The sequence below is a fragment of the Clupea harengus genome, chromosome 16 (assembly GCF_900700415.2).
Source record: "Clupea harengus chromosome 16, Ch_v2.0.2, whole genome shotgun sequence".
NCBI lineage: Eukaryota > Metazoa > Chordata > Actinopteri > Clupeiformes > Clupeidae > Clupea > Clupea harengus.
In genome coordinates, this window is record NC_045167.1 from 14,599,523 (window position 1) to 14,619,412 (window position 19,890).

The window sequence follows — 19,890 nt, forward strand, 5'->3', positions numbered from 1 at the left end:
ATTTTTTGTTTTTGCTTTTTCTCAAAGACCCGCTTCTCTTTGTGTGGTTGAACTGTTTGACTTTAAAAGGATAACAGCTCTATTGTCTGAGGCAAAACATAGCTTGGCTTGTGCTGGGTAACATCTCTATTGTGTGAAGCAACAGATCCCTTATGCAGCTCTGACCCAGCCTGTCCTGATGGCCACTGTTCCGCCCCACCAGGATCTTGCAAGGATTTGTTGTGATTAAGGATGCACCGATACCACTTTTTTACAAACCGATACGAGTACGAGTATTTTTATTTGTGTACTTGCCGATACCAAGTACCGATACCGATACTTCTTAGATTTGGTCTCCATGAAAGTGCAATTAATTTGGAGGCAGATTTTATTTTATCCTCTGCAGATTATGTCAAGCCTATAGTACAAAATTAACAGAAGGCTATCCCAAGCCAAAAATAAACAGCTTTCTGGTTTTAACACACAAAAAAAGCCTTCAAACAGACAATATCATCACATTAGACAAAATGCAAATATAACCAGATAAAGGCAATTCAATTTGCTGCATAGTTAACAACACAGTCTGCTTAACAAAAAGTGAACAGAACTATTACTGGATTAGCACAAGAGCACATTTCAGTTACAAAAGGATCAGAAGAATCTCCTGCTCAAGTACACAAACAATCACTTAACCTATGTGGCACAGTTTTTCTCTCTACCTCTCTCTCTCTGTGTGTGCGCGTGCGTTTTTTCTGTTGCAAGACGTCAGTTAAGATTGGTTGCTTCGGTATTGCGCCACTAGCATCAGTGAACTCTGTGTACATAGCACTATGGTGTGTCTTCAGATGTTTAATCAAATTGCTTGTGTTAAACAAAGTACTTTCCTTTCCGCCCCTCGACACCGTAGCAGTGCAGATCTTACACTGTGCCTTACTCCTGTCGTCGTCATTTATCTTAAAATGAGCCCAAATCGCCGTTAAGGCAGCACAACGGAATTGCTAATCGCTAACGAGATGCTAGCAGCTAAATTTAGCGAAACCTGTATACTGAAATACTTTGACACTATGAAAAACTTTCCTAACAGTCAAACATCAAGCAAATGCAACAGAAGACGGCAAATAAGCTATTTACTAGTCTGGCAGAGAGTGGTAGGACAGGTAGGACAATAAATCACATTTTGTGTCAGCATAGCCCGGCCAGTTTGATGCAGTGAAATACTGATGAGTGGTATCGGTGCTTGGTATCGGCCATTCAAAAACGAGTACGAGTACGAGTATTTTAACGAAGTATCGGCACCGATACCGATACTGGTATCGGTATCGGTGCATCCCTAGTTGTGATCGGTTGCGGCCAAAAGGGACAGAATTTACTGTGAGATTGCGGTGATTTTTAAGTTTTTTGTTCAATCATAAATAATGCAAAAATTTCATGGCTGCATTTTTTTTTGCAGAAATATTGCATTCAAAAAGAAATATATATATATTTGAATATGCAGGAATTTGTGAAATTGCAAAATTGCAAAGTCCTGTAGGAACTGACTGTTTAAATCATCCATCTCTTTTACCCCCTTAACAAGTTAAACACTGATTTGGATTCTTGAAGTTCTACGCTCTCTCTCTCCCTCCCCGGAAATCTATTGTGAAACATGTTATTCTCTCTTTTTCCCCTCTATAGTATGCCTTCAAATCCATTTCCTCAGCTCTGATCTGACAAGAAAATAAATAAAATATCCTGGGTATAGAAGTAATCCCTCACTTTATTCCCTGAATTAAATTGTCAAAACTAAACTCACTTCTCTCCTCTCTCACTCTCCCTCTCTCTCTCTCTCTCTCTCTCTTTCTCACTCTCTCTCTATCAGGCTTTCAGCCAGGCGTACACCACCCAGCGGAAGGTGGCAGAGGATGGCGAGAGCAACGAGGAGACGCTGCTGCAAGAGTCGGCCAGCAAAGAGGCCTACTACATGGGCCGGCTGCTGGAGATGCAGGCCGAGCTCAAGCTCAGACGGTCGGTGGCCTCCAACACGCAGGCGGAGAACGAGCAGCTGGCCGCCCTGCTGCAGGAGCTGCGGGAGGTAGGAAGTCTACGTCATAATGGAACTATGGTCAGGTTGAATTGAAAGCACTAAAGAAATGTCGTACACATTGTCATCACGACAGCAATGAGAAAACCCCAGATTTCTTAAACACGCTTAATTTAGCCCAAATGCTGTTCCAAGTAGGGCACAATACAGTCCAGGCTTTGATGTATTATTAAAGGATAGTGCTACTAGAGAACTGGAACCCCCACGATATACCAGATGAGCTAGAGTAGCCCCCAGTCTGCAGCGCTTTACAGACACAGAGCATGACCCTCGCTGCAAGGGAAGCTTGCGCTGATAATGTTTTGCAACAACTCTCTGTTGGAGAAAGAGGCAGATGCCGTGAGCAGAAGCTGACCCAGCGGTGGAGGTTGTCCGCTCCACATGCGGAGTGACTGCCACTGTGGCTTGAGCCATGCTGCGGGGCACGGTTTTAATCGACTGCGTGGGCTTGCTCCACCAAAAGCTTGTTCACTATCGAGAGAGGGACCTTATAACATAGTGCTCTGCGCTGGTGGCAGCTATATTTCACTAGTGGAGTTTGGAAGAAGTTTGTGGTGTCTGTGAGAGATGGTGTTTTTCTAGATGAGAAGTCTGGTTTTGTTAGACTTCTCTCAGTAAACCACAGCATGGTAGCATCATTTGCTGCTGCTGATGTAATAATGATTAAATATTGTTTTATTTTGATGTTGTTGACGTAGTTTAATGTTTTCCTTCCTGTTTATGGTTGTGGTGTTCTGATGTTTTTTTATGATCTGACAAATCTAATCCTCTCTCACTGCCCCCCCCCTCCCATTTCTCTCCCTCTCTCTATATATTTCTCCCTTCCCCTATGCCTCTCCCTCTCTCTCTCTTTCTCCCTTCCCCTATGCCTCTCCCTCTCCCTCTCTTTCTCCCTTCCCCTATGTCCCTCGCTCACTCAGAGTAATGAGATGCTGGAGCTGCAGAGGAGCCGGATGAGAGAGGAGATCAGGGAGTATAAATTTCGGGAGGCCCGTCTGCTGCAGGACTACACCGAGCTGGAGGAAGAGAACATCACTCTGCAGAAACTAGTGTCCTCACTCAAACAGAGCCAGGTTGGTCGTAACTCAGCCCCTCCTGTGTTAGTCGGCCAGGTGATTCCGGGAGGTTGTCCACACTGTGTTTCCACTTTTTACTGCACAACAATGCAGCCCATGTACTTACACAAATCTACTACCCTATATCATTTACAGTGGTGTTTGCCCTACTCAAGGCTCAGTGACATTCAATTGACATTTGCAGTCAAATGCTCAAACTGCATTACAAAATTGTCATGGCTGGCTTGAGTGACAGTGGGCATTTGAAGCATCAAAGAGTGATATGGACTGCGTTGGTTAAATTAATCAAGTTTGTACTATATGTTTTTGTTCTGATCTGATCTGGTCTGATATTTTTCTTTATATTGACAGCTGGGAAAAATGTATGACCACTGTCATTGACAACAGGTTTTGTGATTCTAATTCACATCTTTCACATCATTCCGCAAGTAGTCCGGTCATTTAATGTACCGAAAAGTCATTGTAACTTGAAGTCAGCAAGTAATGGGTTGTTATGCAACACCTGAAACTTTATAGTTCTATTTGTGTGAAGAACAATTTTTTCTTAGCGGAAATCACGAAACGGCAAATCATCAAAAAGAGGTATTTTGAAGGAATGCCTTCTATCGTTTTGGCAAGTAACCGTATAATAAGCGGGATAATCCACTGCGCATCGGGGTCCTGTTCGTCCCATCGGGATTTATTTTTTGATAATGACCGCCGGCCTACACATTATCCCTTACTTATTCTCTTCACTGTTGGGTCATCTTGACAGTTGAAATGAAAACACAGTCCAGGCTCCAGGTTTATGACTAGATGGTGGAGCCTTACTCATCACTGCCCCCTGCAGGTGGAGTACGAGGGTCTGAAGCATGAGATCAAGGTTCTGGAGGAGGAGACGGCGCTGCTGAACAGCCAGCTGGAGGACGCGCTGCGCCTGAAGGACATTGCCGAGAGTCAGCTGGAGGAGGCGCTGGACGCCCTCAAGAGCGAGCGCGAGCAGAAGAACAGCCTGCGCAAGGAGCTGGCCCACCACTTCAGCCTGGGCGAGGGTGCTTTTGGGCCGGGCAGCAGCACGCACCTCTGCTCCCTGACCTCTGCCCCGCCTAGCGGCAGCGCTACCCCCACCGCGGCCAGCTCACCGGGCAGCGAAGAGGGGGGTAAGTGCAACGGGCACCTGCTGCAGGGGGCAGCTGGGGCGCTGCTGCTGACCAGGGCCAATGGAGAGTACCGGCAGGCCGGGGCACGCAAAGGAGAGCAGCAACCGGATCTCTTCAGCGAGCTAAACGTGACAGAGATTCAGAAGCTCAAGCAGCAGCTCTTGCAGGTAAGGCTGCAAATACAAGCAACTGATTATTCACTGTAAATATCCCTTCAGGAATATTTTTAATTTACCTCAGAATTAGCCGAGGATGGCAACTAAAATCTCAAGTATAGGGTTTCCCCACCACCTTCTGTTGTACACACTATACATTGATTGCATGTACACCATACAGTTGTCATTGCAAGTGTTTATGGATTCCAGAGGGCAGGAACTGACAACCTCGAAGATTTACTTACTAGTGTGCATTGTAGCTGCAGAAATTGATTAACAACAATGCTTCTGTATAGATAAAAATAGCCATTTTATGTGCTTTGGGCCATTCCATGAAATTACTGAGCAATGTCATTCCGTTTGTTGAAGGGGGGAGGACACCTGCTGATGAATTGCTTGCAGCTAGTGTTGTGACTACTGAAGGACTGGGAGTTCTTTTACCAGTAGAAACCATGCTGGAAGATTATGGCCCAGACCGAGAGAGAGAGAGAGAGAGAGAGAGAGAGAGAGAGAGAGGGAGAGAGAAAGAGAGAGAGAGAGAGAGAGGGAGAGAGAGAGAGAGAAGGACCAGTGCCGCAGTAGCGAGGGGTGTTTACGAGCTGGATACTGCAATGTCTAGGGAAGAAACCTGACCCCTTATACACACACACACGCACCCCCCCCCCCACACACACACACACACACACACACTTCTTGATGGATTTTGCTTATTTATATCCTCCAAGACTATTGATCGCCTCTTGTAGTGAGCATTGTTTGGGATGCGTTGAGGGACAAAAATCATGTGAGCTGCTGCTGTTCTCAGATATGTAAATCATGTGTTTTGGGACCTAGAGTAGTATACAGATCAGAAGTGGCAGTGAGAAGAGACTTTTCAACAGAGGGGGAACTTCAGAAGCTCAGGATGGTTACTTCTGTAAGCCCTCACACTGAGGAAGTGATGCATTTAGCTGAGGTGCAAAACTAAGAATAAGCGATGTGATACCCTGATGTGGGGAGGCAGGAAGTGATGCAAGTCAGGAGAAACTAACTCTCTCTGAAAACAAGATGAAATGACCTGAATGATCCCAATCATTGTTCCAATTCTCAGTCACTGTTCTAGTTGCGGGTAGTTTGCATTTCATAGATTCTCTTCCTGAAAACTTAATCAAAGCCAAGAGTTGTTAAAACAGCATTAAGCAGCTTTAGCCCCGTCTTTTTTTCTTAGGAAGGTTCCTAACTGAGTGAAATGACCTCGAAGTATCGAAGTGATAGCAATGATAAGTGCTGGCCAAAAGCTGCCGTCGGATAGTCCGTCCTATCATCTTTTCTCTAAATGCTAAAAAAAGGTGCTCCAGTGCTACTTTTCGTATCTCTTTTAGCATAGGGTACACTGGACATCCTTTATTAAGGGGAAGGAGATAATATTGTCCCACAATTCCTTGTGGCAGCAACAACAACCAAATCAACAACTGATCAATGTGACCCACGTCAATAACATCAATAACACCTTCACATAATTCGTAGCCTAGTGTAAGTGCAGTCAATCCTACACTCTTAGCACTGTGGTTGTCTTTCCCTAAGTCCTTATGAATTCTACTTCACATCTTTCCTTGACCTCATGACGTTTTCCATCGAGGTCAAGGAAAAGTGGTTAGGAAAACACGATAGGAAGGACTATCTGACTGCAGCCTTAGTCTAAAACCAGCAAGCTAACAACTTAAAAGGCATAGCATAGCATGCTAAGTGGCGTACTTTGGCAATAGATTTGGTGATCTCTTGCTGTGAAAGCTTTTTTTTTTCATTTTTGTGGTGTGGCCCATCTCGGTGCATAGCCTGGGTGGGACCAGGGGTGTCTGTCTGTCCTTCACATGACCATGTACCACCAAAATGAATTTGAAGATGATACCATCACTAGTTATCTATAAAGTATATCAATAAAAGTACACTTAAAAAAGTGTAAAATTGCTGTATACTGTTGCTTTAACACCAACCACACACACTACAGTCTCCGTTCATTTTGATAGGTGGATCGGGAGAAGACAACCCTCTCCACCAGCCTGCAGGAGTGTGAGGCCCAGCTGCAGCACGCGCAGACGGCCCTGTTTGAGCAGCACGCCCGAGCACGCCGCCTACGCGAGTGCCTGGGCTCCCTCCGCCGCCAGCGCAGCACCAGCGACAAGAAGGCCCTCGAGGATGAAGAGGAGGAGGAGGACGACGAGAAGGGCCTGTTCTCTCAGACCGAGGGCCCCAGCGTGGAGGTGATGCAGTGTAAGTACAGGGTGGCGGTGACAGAGGTGGTGGGCCTGAAGGCTGAGCTGAAGGAGCTGAAGGAGCGCTACAACCAGCGGGTGGAGGGAGAGGTGGAGGTGCACGGCCACAGCCAGGCACAGCAGCAGGCCCTGGAGGAGCAGGTGGTCCGCCTGGAACGCAGCTGTCGCGAGGGCAGGGAGAAGGTCACCACCCTGGAGGCCGAGCTGAAGACGGTGGCCAACTCAGCCAGCGACAGCCAGGGGCGGCTGAACAGCGCGCAGGACGAGCTGGTAACCTTTAGCGAGGAGCTGGCACAGCTCTACCACCACGTCTGCCTGTGCAACAATGAGACGCCCAACCGCGTTATGCTGGACTACTATCGGCAGAGCCGCTCGCCGTTGCGTGGGTGCGGCCTGAAGGTGTCGCAGGGGCAGGAGGAGATCCGGGCGCTGCTCACCCCCCGGCTGGCTCGCCGCCTGGCCGCCATCAACGCTGCCGTCGCGAACGCCTCCAACTCGTCCACCGAGTCACGCAGCCCCTCAGACTCGCCATCCAAAGAGCCGCTGGCCGCCGCCGCGGGTGGGGCCAGCCCAGCACGCACCACCCCCAGTGCCTCTTCCTCCTCCTCCTCTTCCTCGCCCGCCCCTGAGACCCCTGCCCTGGGAGGAGGCGGCGGGGGCTCGGACCCGCGTCGGGAGCCCAACAACATCTGCCATCTGAACGCCATCATCCGCGACCAGATCCAGCACCTGCAGAGGGCCGTGGACCGCTCGCTTCAGCTGTCGCGGCAGAGGGCGGCTGCCCGGGAGCTGGCCCCGCTGCTGGACAAGGACAAGGAGGTCTGCTTGGAAGAGATCCTCAAACTCAAGTCCCTGCTGAGCACCAAGCGCGAGCAGATCGCCACGTTGCGACTGGTTCTCAAAGCCAACAAGCAGGTGAGGAACTATCTAAATATGTACTGTATGCAACTCTATGCACTTATGTATAACACATTACACTTAATCTATAACACTATGCATTATGTATAACACTGTGCACTTATGTATAACACTATACACTTATGTACTTATATACACCTACTTAACAAAGAAATTGGTTTATCTCATTTGATCATTCATTGTTTGTGTGCTCTCCTCTAACAGTGAAGCTAGTTGCCTTTAATACCTTTTATATGTAGCATCTAGCTCGCAGCCGCTACATTGAGGTTTGTGGTGGTGAGGTCTCTTTAGCACAGTGGGGAGGGTTGATGCATCAGGGCATAGTGGGTGTAAATGTTCTTGCTTGTGTGTTGTTTTGCTTTTCTTTATGTTGTTTGCCTGTGGTAAGGAAAAGCGCTGTCCCTTGATCAAAGTAATGCAATCTGATTCAATGAAAGAGATTTTTGTTCTCTTCTCCGGTTGTATTCTCTATGATTAAAAGCTCAGGCCATGCCGTGCCCTCTCCTGGCCCCTGTGATTTACAGCGCAGCTGGTTTATAGATTTCCACCCTGATGCGAAAGCGTTGGGTTGTATGGTCGCATCCTGGTGTACTACACACCGTCGAGTCACCCCTTCCCCAGGCCTTCAGACAGTTGACAGCCAGCCAATGATGTGGAATGCTACCGTGTCAGCATGTTCTATAAAGTCCAATAGAAAATGTATTATTAAAAAAATTCTGTATGACTTTGGGGTAAGTAGTCATGTTCAGTATGTAGGAAGTGCAACCATTCGCAGGGAGAAGGGGTCCATTCATCATTCTAATGATCTGTTCTATAGCAGCGGCAGCACCACCAATCCACAAGCCATCAGCCATTAGTTATGGAGCTACGTCACATTTTATGCCTGGTCTGAGACCATTACTCTCCTCCTCTGTTCATTTTGAAAGAGCTTGAAATGTCCTTTATCCTGATTTAATTGTGTGTAAAACACCTCCTCTTCTAGTCCTAGCCTTTATCACTCAGATATAGATGTGTAGATGTAGATGTAATGGGTTCACATATTCTATGTTTATATAAAAACAAAACTAACAAAATTTGTATGATCTATATTTATATATTTAGTCAAATATAGTTTGGATCTTTATGTCTGCGCCTACTCATAAAATACAGAACATTCCCCTAAAGATGTTGATGCAAAGGTCAGGGGATAAGGGAAAAAATATGTGGCAGTTTTATCTATAGCAACTATTTTTCAACATTTGAAAATAGCGTCTGAAAAAATAGGTCTGCATTGTGATCAGCATAATCTCAGTTGTCTGGTGATGATACATAAATGACCCGTGGTTCTCTCAGACTGCAGAGGGGGCCTTAGCCAACCTGAAGAGCAAGTACGAAAACGAGAAGACCATGGTGACGGAGACCATGATGAAGCTGAGGAATGAGCTGAAGGCTCTGAAAGAGGACGCTGCCACCTTCTCCTCCCTCAGGGCGATGTTTGCCACCAGGTGAGACAGAGACCCCCTCGTCCCCTCAACCATAAATCACCCCACACTGACAGCTACCTTAGGCTGCTGGATGATGCCCATTCCACCACTGTGTGTGTGTGTGTAAGGTCGAAACAGCAGAAATAGCCGGGGATGATATTTTGGGAATGAGATGAGGGCCACATCTGTACGGTGGCATTTCTGTGACACCACTGGTCTTTCTCTAAGTGTTGATGTCTTACTTCTTGACAGATTGGCCAGTGGGTCTGGGAATATGACTCACACTGTCTTTTCATTTCTCTGTGCCTTTTCGAACTACTGTTCCTTTTCTTTCTTTTTGCTCTACTTTCCCCTGACATCCTGTCTCTCTTTTCTCTTCTCTTCCTCCAAATTTCTCTTGAACCTGTCTGTCGTTCTTTCTATCCCAACCTCTGTCACCCTCTCTCTGTGCTCTCATTCAATCATTCTGTCTCTCTGTTTGTTTTCTCTCTCTCCTTACACTATTCTCTCCTCGCCTCCCCCCTTTTTTCTGTTCTTCACCCCCAGGTGTGACGAGTACGTGACCCAGCTGGACGAGATGCAGCGGCAGCTGGCAGCGGCGGAGGACGAGAAGAAGACGCTGAACTCGCTGCTGCGCATGGCCATCCAGCAAAAGCTAGCGCTCACACAGCGCCTGGAGGACCTGGCGTTCGACCACGAGCTGTCGCACCGTACGCGCACCTCCGGCAGGGCCTCGCGCCTCCGAAGCTCCGCACCCAAAGTAAGTGGAACGTGCTTGGCCAGCTCCTTTCCTGGCTCCCCGATGCTGGCTGCATCAGTGGCGTCCAGCACAGCCGCCGCGGGTCTCCCCCCCCCTACCGCCTCCTCCACCTCCACCTTTGCGGCTTCCTTCTGCGCGCCTCCCCTGTCCCCCAAGCTCCCGACATCCATGCCCTCTGCACCGAGTAGCCCCCCCTCCCTGGAGGCACCGTCCTCTACGGCCTCGTGGACTCCCTCGTCCACGCCGCTGCGGCTGAGCCACTCGCAGTGGACCATGGGCACGCGGACGTACGTGGTGGAGCCTCACTCCATCAGCACACAATACCCCCACCTGGCCCGGGCATCCGCCCTTTCCCGCCGCTACACAGCCGAGTCGTATGCGGCCTCCCCGTCCCACAGCCCCGGCTCGCTGCCATCCTCCCCCTATCGCTCAGCCATGCTGGAAGGCCAGCGCTCTGCTGCGTGGAGTCCCCCGCGCCCCCGCCCCTCCCCCCACCCCTTCATTAGCCTCTCCCGCTCCTCCTCTTCCTCCACCACGCGCTACACCCCCTCCAGCAGCTACAGTCAGCCCTACTCCCGAAACTACACCTCCCATCACCACCACTACTGAGGCCGGGTTGACATAGAGAGAGGAGGACTGACTGGTTTCCTGGTGTGCTGTTTTATGTGTGATGAGCCTCTTTGTTTTTCGAATGTAATAGTGACTTCCCCCCCCCTTTTTTTTTTTGCTCAGGGATTTTTCTATGGAAAGGAGCACTGGTGCCCTTCCCTCCCCAACAGACTGTTGATCAGTCTTCTTGATGACACTGTGTGTTGCTGCTGAATCCTCTCTGTTTGTCACATCTCTCTCTGTCCTACTCAAAAACTGTGAACATCCTGTGCATGTGGACAGCCTCCACAGACAGAGAGAGCAGAGAGCATACAGCACGGACATCAGCCAAACGGCTGAGGCTGTGACTATGCTATGCTAGTGACTTTACATCAAGGTGAACAGTATTTACCCCTCTTTTGGCTAGAAAAGTGTTCACATGTTAGTTCAGTGTCATACTACTACTACTACTACACACAGATATATGCACTGAGGGATCCAGCACTGTGCTCTTTATTCTGTTCTATATATTTATCTTTTTTCTACTGACGAGGTTTTGTTACAAAAATCATTCACACTGAAACCCATTCAATTTACTAGGATTATTTGGAGTCTGAAAGAAAGGAGTAAAACAGGAGAATATGCTGGAGACATCATGAGATTTTTAAATATTCCACCTTAAAACACCTTACAACTGTTCGAGACTAATATTTGCAGTATAGTCTTTTTGATGCTAGTTCTGTTTTGTCATTTGACTATTTCACTTCAATAGGATTTGTCCAGCTGGCACATGCCACAAGGAAAAATAGATTTCGCCATCATTTATACATGGGGATTGTAGTTCCAAAAGTCAAGACAGTGATTTGGGCCACTAATGCCAATTAAACGATCATTCTAGATATGCATTTAGATGACAGGATAAGAGTGCTGATTGGTGGATTGCTGTCTTAGTCAGTACCTCGGCTAGGTCTGCTTTGTAAAGAAGGGGTAGTAGTTTTGAATGAATGTAAGTGTGTGGTGTAACTCTTCAGCTACATCATACACCATAACTCAGGGAATCTCACACATGTTTGGAAGGCGTGTGCTAGGAATGCTAGAATAGCGTGTGCTAGGAATGCTAATCCTAACGTACACTGTCAGGCTGACACCACAGTAGAGGTCATATGCAGTAAAGACTGGTGAATGGCACTAGCACACATACAATGTGTCTTTGACACCTGTTGGATTACATTTATGCTGATTTTCAGTGAGGAATTTGCTTAATGATTCCTTGTTCAGTTCATAAGTAGAGGTTTGTTTGCCGTTAGCATTCAGCACCAATCATCATTCTGACACTTTTTTGGCTGGCTGGAGCCTACCCTCTCAAGTGGACAGCCAAACAGTATCTTGCCAGACAGGACAGATTACTGTCAGGGCGGTGCACTTTAAGTAAAGGGGCAGATTGTATCACAAAACTATTGGGTGGAGTCCAGTTGACATTCCATGGTTTGAATACTTTCCCCCTGACTTTTGAATGCCAGTATTATTTGTTACATTGCAAAAGCCCAACTAAACCATACACAGTACGTTTATTTCTGCCGATCAAATGGAATTGTATCCACTTAGCAACTACAGTGTAACATACTGCAAATGTGGACACTGTTAAAGCCAACTTTTCATGCCAACATATGCCTGAACACTAATCTACTCTCACATAGAACTGCTGTGCATTTTTTTGACAATGTGTGAAGTTGCAAACTAACACGGAGCCACTGAGCATTTGACAGTCAATTCCCGAATGGGCCCTCACGCTCATCCATTTAAGACATTTAAGGCTGCTAGAACCTCTGTTCTCTTTTGTATGGCAAATGGCACTGGGTGATGGTTTAACAATAACCGAAACAAGATTTCTCACATGCTGTTGCTCAAACCTTGCCAAAGTCACCTACTCTGCCACTTACACAAGCCTTAGTATTTGCAGTACGATGCAGTACAACACTTGGCCTTACTGAAAGCACTGGCCTTAGAGTATGTGTATTTGGCTATGCTTATACACATCACACCTTCCACACTGATCTTGTTTCACTCCCACATATGCAACACTGGCCTTAGCATGTTGACCTTAGTACATGTCTTTTTTAACACTAATAATATATGTAGCTTTCTAAATTTTGATTATCAAAAAAAATGATTGGTATTTTTCCAATAATGACTCATCAAAGGGGTTTCTAAAGTGATTTATAACTTGCAGTATTAATGTACTTGAGTGAGTTAAATGCCTGCAGTCTTTACAAACGTAGGCAGCCGTGTAATCAGGATTGATGTTTGGTGGTTGTTGGAGTATGGCTTATTTGTGGTGCACTGCTTTAGGTTGTGCTAAACACTGGGCGGAGTTTATAATCTGGGCGGGAAGTGTTCTAGAAGGAAACCAGTGAAACCTCCTCTCTGTCAACCCCTTTTCTCTAAGGCGTCTCCCTCACACACTCACACACACACACACACACACACACACACACACACACACACACACACACACACACTCTCTCTCTCTCCCTCTCTCTCTCACACACACATACATACATATACACACACACACACACACACATACTTACAGCAAATCATCACCCAGTGTTCCCCAGCCCAGACCCCTACTGCAGCTCTCCATCTCCATCTTAGCGTAATTCAGGATGTGCCATAGCATCTCAAACCTGTCAAATGCTCTCTGAGTCCCTGTGTTTTTTTTTTTTTAATGCATCAGCTCCATTTAACGAGCTGTATTTTTTGTCTTTGATTTCTTATTTCTTATGCTGAGTTGAAATGAATTAGCTCTCACTCCATTTTGATCTGACCACCCAACAGGGCATCTATAGGAATGTGCTGCTGTGTGTGTTTTTTAATATATACATTATACATCAGTTTTTTGTGCTAATGTCCCACTATCATATCTGACAGACTGTTATCTTCCTCTCTGTTCACTGAATGTGTCAGCCTGTTACACCATAGGCATATGCATGTATATATAGGGTAGAGGAAAGATATAACTCGGTTGTATATAGTGGTGTGTTATTCCACGTATATTCTGTAAATACCAGGTAAAAACAGAACTATACTTTGTCTCTGTCTTTCTTTTGTGTCTGTTCTACCAGCATATCGTTAAATTAGATGTAAGTCACGGAACTCATTTAATTTCTCTATTTCACTAGACTTCCTTATTACAAATCATACTCCACATCATTGCTTCCTCATTTATCCTATATATATATGTAGATATCCACACATTAATCTCCCAACATCTAATCTGTCTATTGTATATGGTCTTGGCATTTCATCCTGCTCCATGGTGTCCACAGCGGTGTATGTGTAGGGTCCTACTGTACGTAACCTTTCTAACAGAGGTCTGGGAGGAACATGTTCTGGGTTATATACGTCTTGCAAGGAATAACTCTTTTCATCAGTGTGACGACCCCGCCTCTTTTGGGTGCTGGGCTGGCTGCTTGTCTTTGTCTGTGTTTTGTGTTGGTGGAATGTGCTTTTGTAGTACTGGGAACACCGGTCCCAGGTGTTCTCAATGACTAACGAGCCGACCACACCTGCTGGGCAACTGCAACAAAAACACAGACAAAGACAAGCAGCCAGCCCAGCACCCAAAAGAGGCGGGGTCGTCACATCAGGAAGAACCTTCTAGCTAGCAGAACCCACAAGTGAAGGGGGGGGGGGGGGGGCAAGGACAAACGGTGAAAGGGTAGGGACAGAGGAGGAAAAAGAGATAACACGTGAAAGCGAACTTACTGTACATACAAGAAAACAAGTGAAGGTATCGAATCCCTGGACCTATAACCGCTGATCACTAGCAGGCCTATTGTGTCTGCAGGGGTGTCCGGCTTAACATTTCAGGACCCTGGCCAGTTATCCCCCTATTCACATTCTACACACTTATGTAGTCCTCTATTGTCCTGCAAATACTTCATTGAGTAAGACACATTGAGTAGGTTTTTAAAACAGCTAGAGATATTAAGCAGGCAGTGTTGTGAGACGCTGTTTGCAGAATGCTGTGTTGAATAGCTCCTCTTGGATAATATTCAGGTGAGTAGAGGAGGGTATTTCTTAAGGTTATCGCTCTCGCCCTCCCCATTATCTTTTCTCTATGTTACCTGGTGGCCCAGTGTTGCCTCATGCCTGTCCCTCTTCCAGCGCCGCTGTATGCGCATCTAATCTCTCAGTCTCTTCTAGATCGTCAGCAGCCTTCTGCCACCACAGTGCCGCCAAACCCCACACAGCTAAGACGTAGCCGGGCCATGTTCCTTCGAAGGTAACTACAGAACACTGACCACAAGTCCCAGCGTGTGAAAAGTGTCCTTTTAAGACAATTTGGCAGAAGCATTTATGCAGATATTAGCTGCAAATTTAAACAAAGAACTAGTTTGGGACATTAACCTGCTACCTGCAGTATGCTGTGGAAAACTATTGTACTTTTAAAATTGTAATGTTTACAAGGGCCTTCCAGAGAGGAAGAAAGGGTGAGTAACAACTTACAGGCAAACATACTTGTGTCTGTATAAAAATAGTAGGGCTGTCACTCGATAAAAAAAATTTAACTAATTAATTGCACATTTTGAAATTAATTAATCGCGATTAATCGCGATTAAAAGTTGTTTTTTCTTCTTAAGACTAAATCTTACAAATTAACGAGTAATCACTTCATACAGCGTGTATTTGCTACATACAACGTCATTTTGGCTCTTAAACAGAGACTTTCCGCCCAACAATCCCTCAGCTCTCTCCATCTTCAACTACCGCAGTGGTTCTCAAACTTTTTCTGTCATTCCCAACTTTGACCAAGGGGGGCTTTTTCCCTCATCGCTCCCATAAAATGGTAGGCCAAGCTTAAAATTGTCAATTATTGAAATAACCTCAAGTAATAACAAATAGCATCTTATTTAGGTCAGCAAATGTATATTGCTTGGAGTGATTTAATGTTTCATATTGTAGTGTATTGTTGCTATGGACACGCACACATGGACGGATTATGAAACCATTGGTCAGGACGTGTAACAAAATACACTGCTTCCAACCACAAATAAGAGATACATTTAAGCCACTTCTGATATTAACAAATACAAAGTCTAAAAACAATTGACAGCAAGCAAAGTTAATAACATAATAATAATCACGCAGAGGCTCTGGTTTAGGGCCCCCCTGAGCTCAGGGGCCCTTGGGCCTGGGCCCGTTCAGTAATCCATCCTTGCACGCACACAGTATTGTATTTCTTTCTGTTGACGGACTTTTACTTTAAAAACTGTGACAGTTAGTAACGCACATGTCTAGTAAGCCTCTATTAAATTATGCTTTCCCTCGCACGCTCAAAAACAATGACTAAGTTATTTAGCTGTCTCACACTGTGATAAATATGTTTAAGTGACCTATGTTTAAATTCTATGAACTGTGTTAGTTCTTTGTAACGTAAAATGTAATTATTCATTTAGATACGTTACGTTCTAATATGTGACCGTTAGCACACCATTCATTCATAACTCAGTTGGTGGCAGACGTTAGCACTAGGGATGCACCGATACCACTTTTTTACAAACCGATACGAGTACGAGTATTTTTATTTGTGTACTTGCCGATACCGAGTACCGATACGATACTTCTTAGATTTGGTCTCCATGAAAGTGCAATTAATTTGGAGGCAGATTTTATTTTATCCTCTGCAGATTATGTCAAGCCTATAGTACAAAATTAACAGAAGGCTATCCCAAGCCAAAAATAAACAGAGCTTTCTGTTTTTAACACACAAAAAAGCCTTCAAACAGACAATATCATCACATTAGACAAAATGCAAATATAACCAGATAAAGGCAATTCAATTTGCTGCATAGTTAACAACACAGTCTGCTTAACAAAAAGTGAACAGAACTATATTACTGGATTAGCACAAGAGCACATTTCAGTTACAAAAGGATCAGAAGAATCTCCTGCTCAAGTACACAAACAATCACTTAACCTATGTGGCACAGTCTTTCTCTCTACCTCTCTCTCTCTCTGTGTGTGCGTGCCTTTTTTTTCTTTTGCAAGACGTCAGTTAAGATTGGTTGCTTCGGTCTTGCGCCACTAGCATCAGTGAACTCTGTGTACTTAGCACTATGTACTTTCCTTTCCGCCCCTCGACAACTTAGCAGTGCAGATCTTACACTGTGCCTTACTCCTGTCGTCGTCATTTATCTTAAAATGAGCCCAAATCGCCGTTAGGGCAGCAGAACGGAATTGCTAATCGCTAACGAGATGCTAGCAGCTAAATTTAGCGAAACCTGTATACTGAAATACTTTGACACTATGACAAACTTTCCTAACACAGTCAAACATCAAGCAAATGCAACACAAGACGGCAAATAAGCTACTTACTAGTCTGGCAGAGAGTGGTAGGACAGGTAGGACAATAAATCACATTTTGTGTCAGCATAGCCCGGCCAGTTTGATGCAGTGAAATACTGATGAGTGGTATCGGTGCTTGGTATCGGCAATTCAAAACGAGTACGAGTATTTTAACGAAGTATCGGCACTGATACCGATACTGGTATCGGTATCAGTGCATCCCTAGTTAGCACTTATTAGCCAGCTGTGTTGTAATCCGTTGTTGCTCTGATTCTTGGTGTAATGAATCTAATAGTAACTTGCTGTGTTTCGTTAGGATACCTTACCTTCTAAGTATTTTCCGTTTCTTGTGTATTATTGTTTCACTCATAAGTTTTCACCTGACATCAATAAAGGAGCAAGGCGAGTTGACCGTAGCCTACACAGCCCTAACTAAACTAAAGTAAAATATATATATATATATATATATATATTTTTTTTTTTTAAGTTGCGTTAACTGCATTAAAATATTTTATCGCGTTAATCGCGGCCGCATTAATCGCATAGATTAACGCGTTAACGCTGACAGCCCTAAAAAATAGCATTGTGTTGGCCGGCTGTTTTGACAAGTGCAATCTGTTTTGTTTCCTTCTTTCCTCAACTTGTGGCCTATCCCACATGGCTTTGGCCCGGCTTCTCCACAGGCGCAGGGTCGTCGTCGCTCTCCAGGACTCCCCAAGCTACTATTCCAACAGTAGCAGCAGCAGCAGCAGCAGCCCTCCCCGCAGCCTCCGCTACTGCCTCCCCCAGTTGCCCCAGTTGCCCCTGCTGCCACGGCCCCTGGGCCCTCGACCTCGCCTTCCCCCGACAGCCCCATCTTAGGCCCTCTGGATGGACCACCTGTAGAGAAACAAAAACACAGCAGTGCCTACATCCTTCATCCAGCCATGCTGGTTCCCGACCGCCTCAATCTCTTAGCAACAGCCAATCAGTTGCTGTATGTGGTTGGATGAGAATCTACTTTGCTGAGGGGTGGAACAGAGACCCATAACAAATAGGCACAGTTGACTGGGTTTGGGTATTATGCTGACCAGGCGTGTCAGGCCAAGAACTATTGCTGTGACAAGAGAGGCTATCACTGCTCACCTACTCATATATTCATGTATTTCCATCGTTGTGTACTCTCCTATCTATTCATGACAAAACTTTAATTGTTTACACTGTTGGACACACTTTTCGGAAAAGAGAAAGAGAGAGAGAGAGAGAGAGAGAGAGAGAGAGAGAGAGAGAGAGAGAGAGAGAGAGAGAGAGGAACTCTACCACAGTTGTGTCAGCTGAATGTAGAACTGTACAATCACTATGGGTTTGTAGTTCCAATGGATTAACCAACTACGGCAATGCACCAATAAAGCATAAAGCATGTGATGTTATATCAACAATGAAAGCAATTCAAAAAGGCTGAATCTGGTTTTAGATTAAAGAATGGGGCAATGGGGACCAAGATTCATTGTTGTGATAAACTGCAATATTTAGCTGCTGTGAGAGATTTAGGAAGTTTAATTTAGGGACGTTTATATTTCTGATTTTATATGACAACCATCTTGTCTTGCAAAGTTTTTGTACAACTCTTTCAATCAGAGTGTATCGAGTTTGCATATTATTTCATTTCAGGTTGTGCTTCATTGTCAGCAGTAAGCAAGCAGAATACATTTCAGTGAAGTCTTACAATTTACTTAAATGCAGTGAACTACCTCTTTAAGTATTCTCTTTATAGCACTGTTAACCCCTCGGCCTCATTCTCAATGTCTCTCTCTCACACACACACACACCCACACACACACACACACACACACACACACACACACACACACACACACACACACACATACATGATATTGTAGTTTGTCATTGTTGTGTACACCTTCACTTACAAACACTTCTAATAGATTTGCACAAACACTTGAGTTGCTCGTTAGATTTATACTTCATGTGACTTCAATTTGAACCATGCCACTTGCTTGTTGGTAATGCACATAACGCATTTGTGTTTTAATTGCAATGCACCACGTGGGAGCCGTGGAACAAGCACAACAACAAAAGAAAACAACTGTACAATGCATTCCAGTTTCTGATTGTGATATTGACTGATTACACTTCAACCACAAACTAATGTTGCAGATGGATATCTCCCCATGTCTGCTTCATCTGTCTGAAGACATTCTCGTTGGTCTGATTTTTGAAAGTTTTACTCAAAGACTACCCAAAGCAAACCTTTTGTTTAAAAAGACACTTAAATGAGTGAATGTGTGTATATAAACCTTGAGACAAGTATGAGGTCTGAGGTGGAACTTCAAGATAGATAGGATGTGTACGACAAACAGAGCACACACTAAAGCATGGCTACAGCAGTAAGAAGAACAGATGATAACTTTGCTTGCTCCCTGCTTAACGTTTCCTGCAACAGATGATGGTCACATGACAAACTGCCAAAGACGCTTTAAAATCCTTTTTAATTGTGTATTTGGAGAAAGTGTCAACATAAAGTGTTTTATAGCCATAGGCCTCCATGTTCCATCTCAATTGGTTTAAAGCTCATCTGAATACTTTGGCTAAGAGCAGCACTGTCCTGCTTGATCATAGTCCCTTTTAAGGTGCCTGTCTCCCAAGTATTACATTCAGTGTTTTCTTTTATGCTTCACTCTAATCATCTTGTAGTGTAATGGAAAGAAAGAGTTATATATCAGACAAATCTGTGGGGAACTCAAATTTAAAGATTGTTCGCACAATATTGGACAACCATGGACTGAGAGATAACGGATGCCATACGAAAAATGAAAGTAATAGCCATACACAAAATAAAAAAAATAAAAACTACAACTACAAAACTACAAAAAAAACGACTGAGTAGCAATACAGTACACTCTTACATCCACCGTTTTGTATCTCACATTAAAGTATGTAATGCCTTGTTTGAAAATGAAAATAAAGATCCTAAAGGTGGGTCTGGGTTGACTTTGTATGACAGTTTAATTTAGAAATTGGCATGTGGTTATGTTTTTCAATCCAGATTTATGTCATAGCCTTAGCGAGGAAAGCATAATGCGTCTTTGAGCCAAAGGCAGTAGTAGGGCTACCTGTTGGCTTCTTGCA

At 44.9% G+C, this 19,890-nt stretch overlaps 1 protein-coding gene across 2 annotated transcripts in view; it reads left to right on the forward strand.

Moving 5' to 3' along the window:
• The window catches only part of LOC105896686 (protein bicaudal D homolog 1-like), a 31,613-nt gene extending 11,873 nt beyond the window's left edge, over window positions 1-19,740 (forward strand). Inside the window, exons 2-9 of one of the 2 annotated variants that reach the window (XM_012823480.3) lie at window positions 1,838-2,050; window positions 2,980-3,132; window positions 3,965-4,441; window positions 6,436-7,596; window positions 8,932-9,083; window positions 9,609-9,822; window positions 14,620-14,698; window positions 17,445-19,740. In XM_012823480.3, coding sequence (XP_012678934.1) covers window positions 1,838-2,050; window positions 2,980-3,132; window positions 3,965-4,441; window positions 6,436-7,596; window positions 8,932-9,083; window positions 9,609-9,822; window positions 14,620-14,670 — 2,421 coding nt within the window. In that variant the 3' untranslated portion in view covers window positions 14,671-14,698; window positions 17,445-19,740. Of the gene's footprint in view, window positions 1-1,837; window positions 2,051-2,979; window positions 3,133-3,964; window positions 4,442-6,435; window positions 7,597-8,931; window positions 9,084-9,608; window positions 12,931-14,619; window positions 14,699-17,444 lie in introns of those variants that run through there. The other variant, XM_042710001.1, reaches the window with a different exon arrangement.
• The last annotated feature ends 150 nt before the right edge of the window (window positions 19,741-19,890 follow it).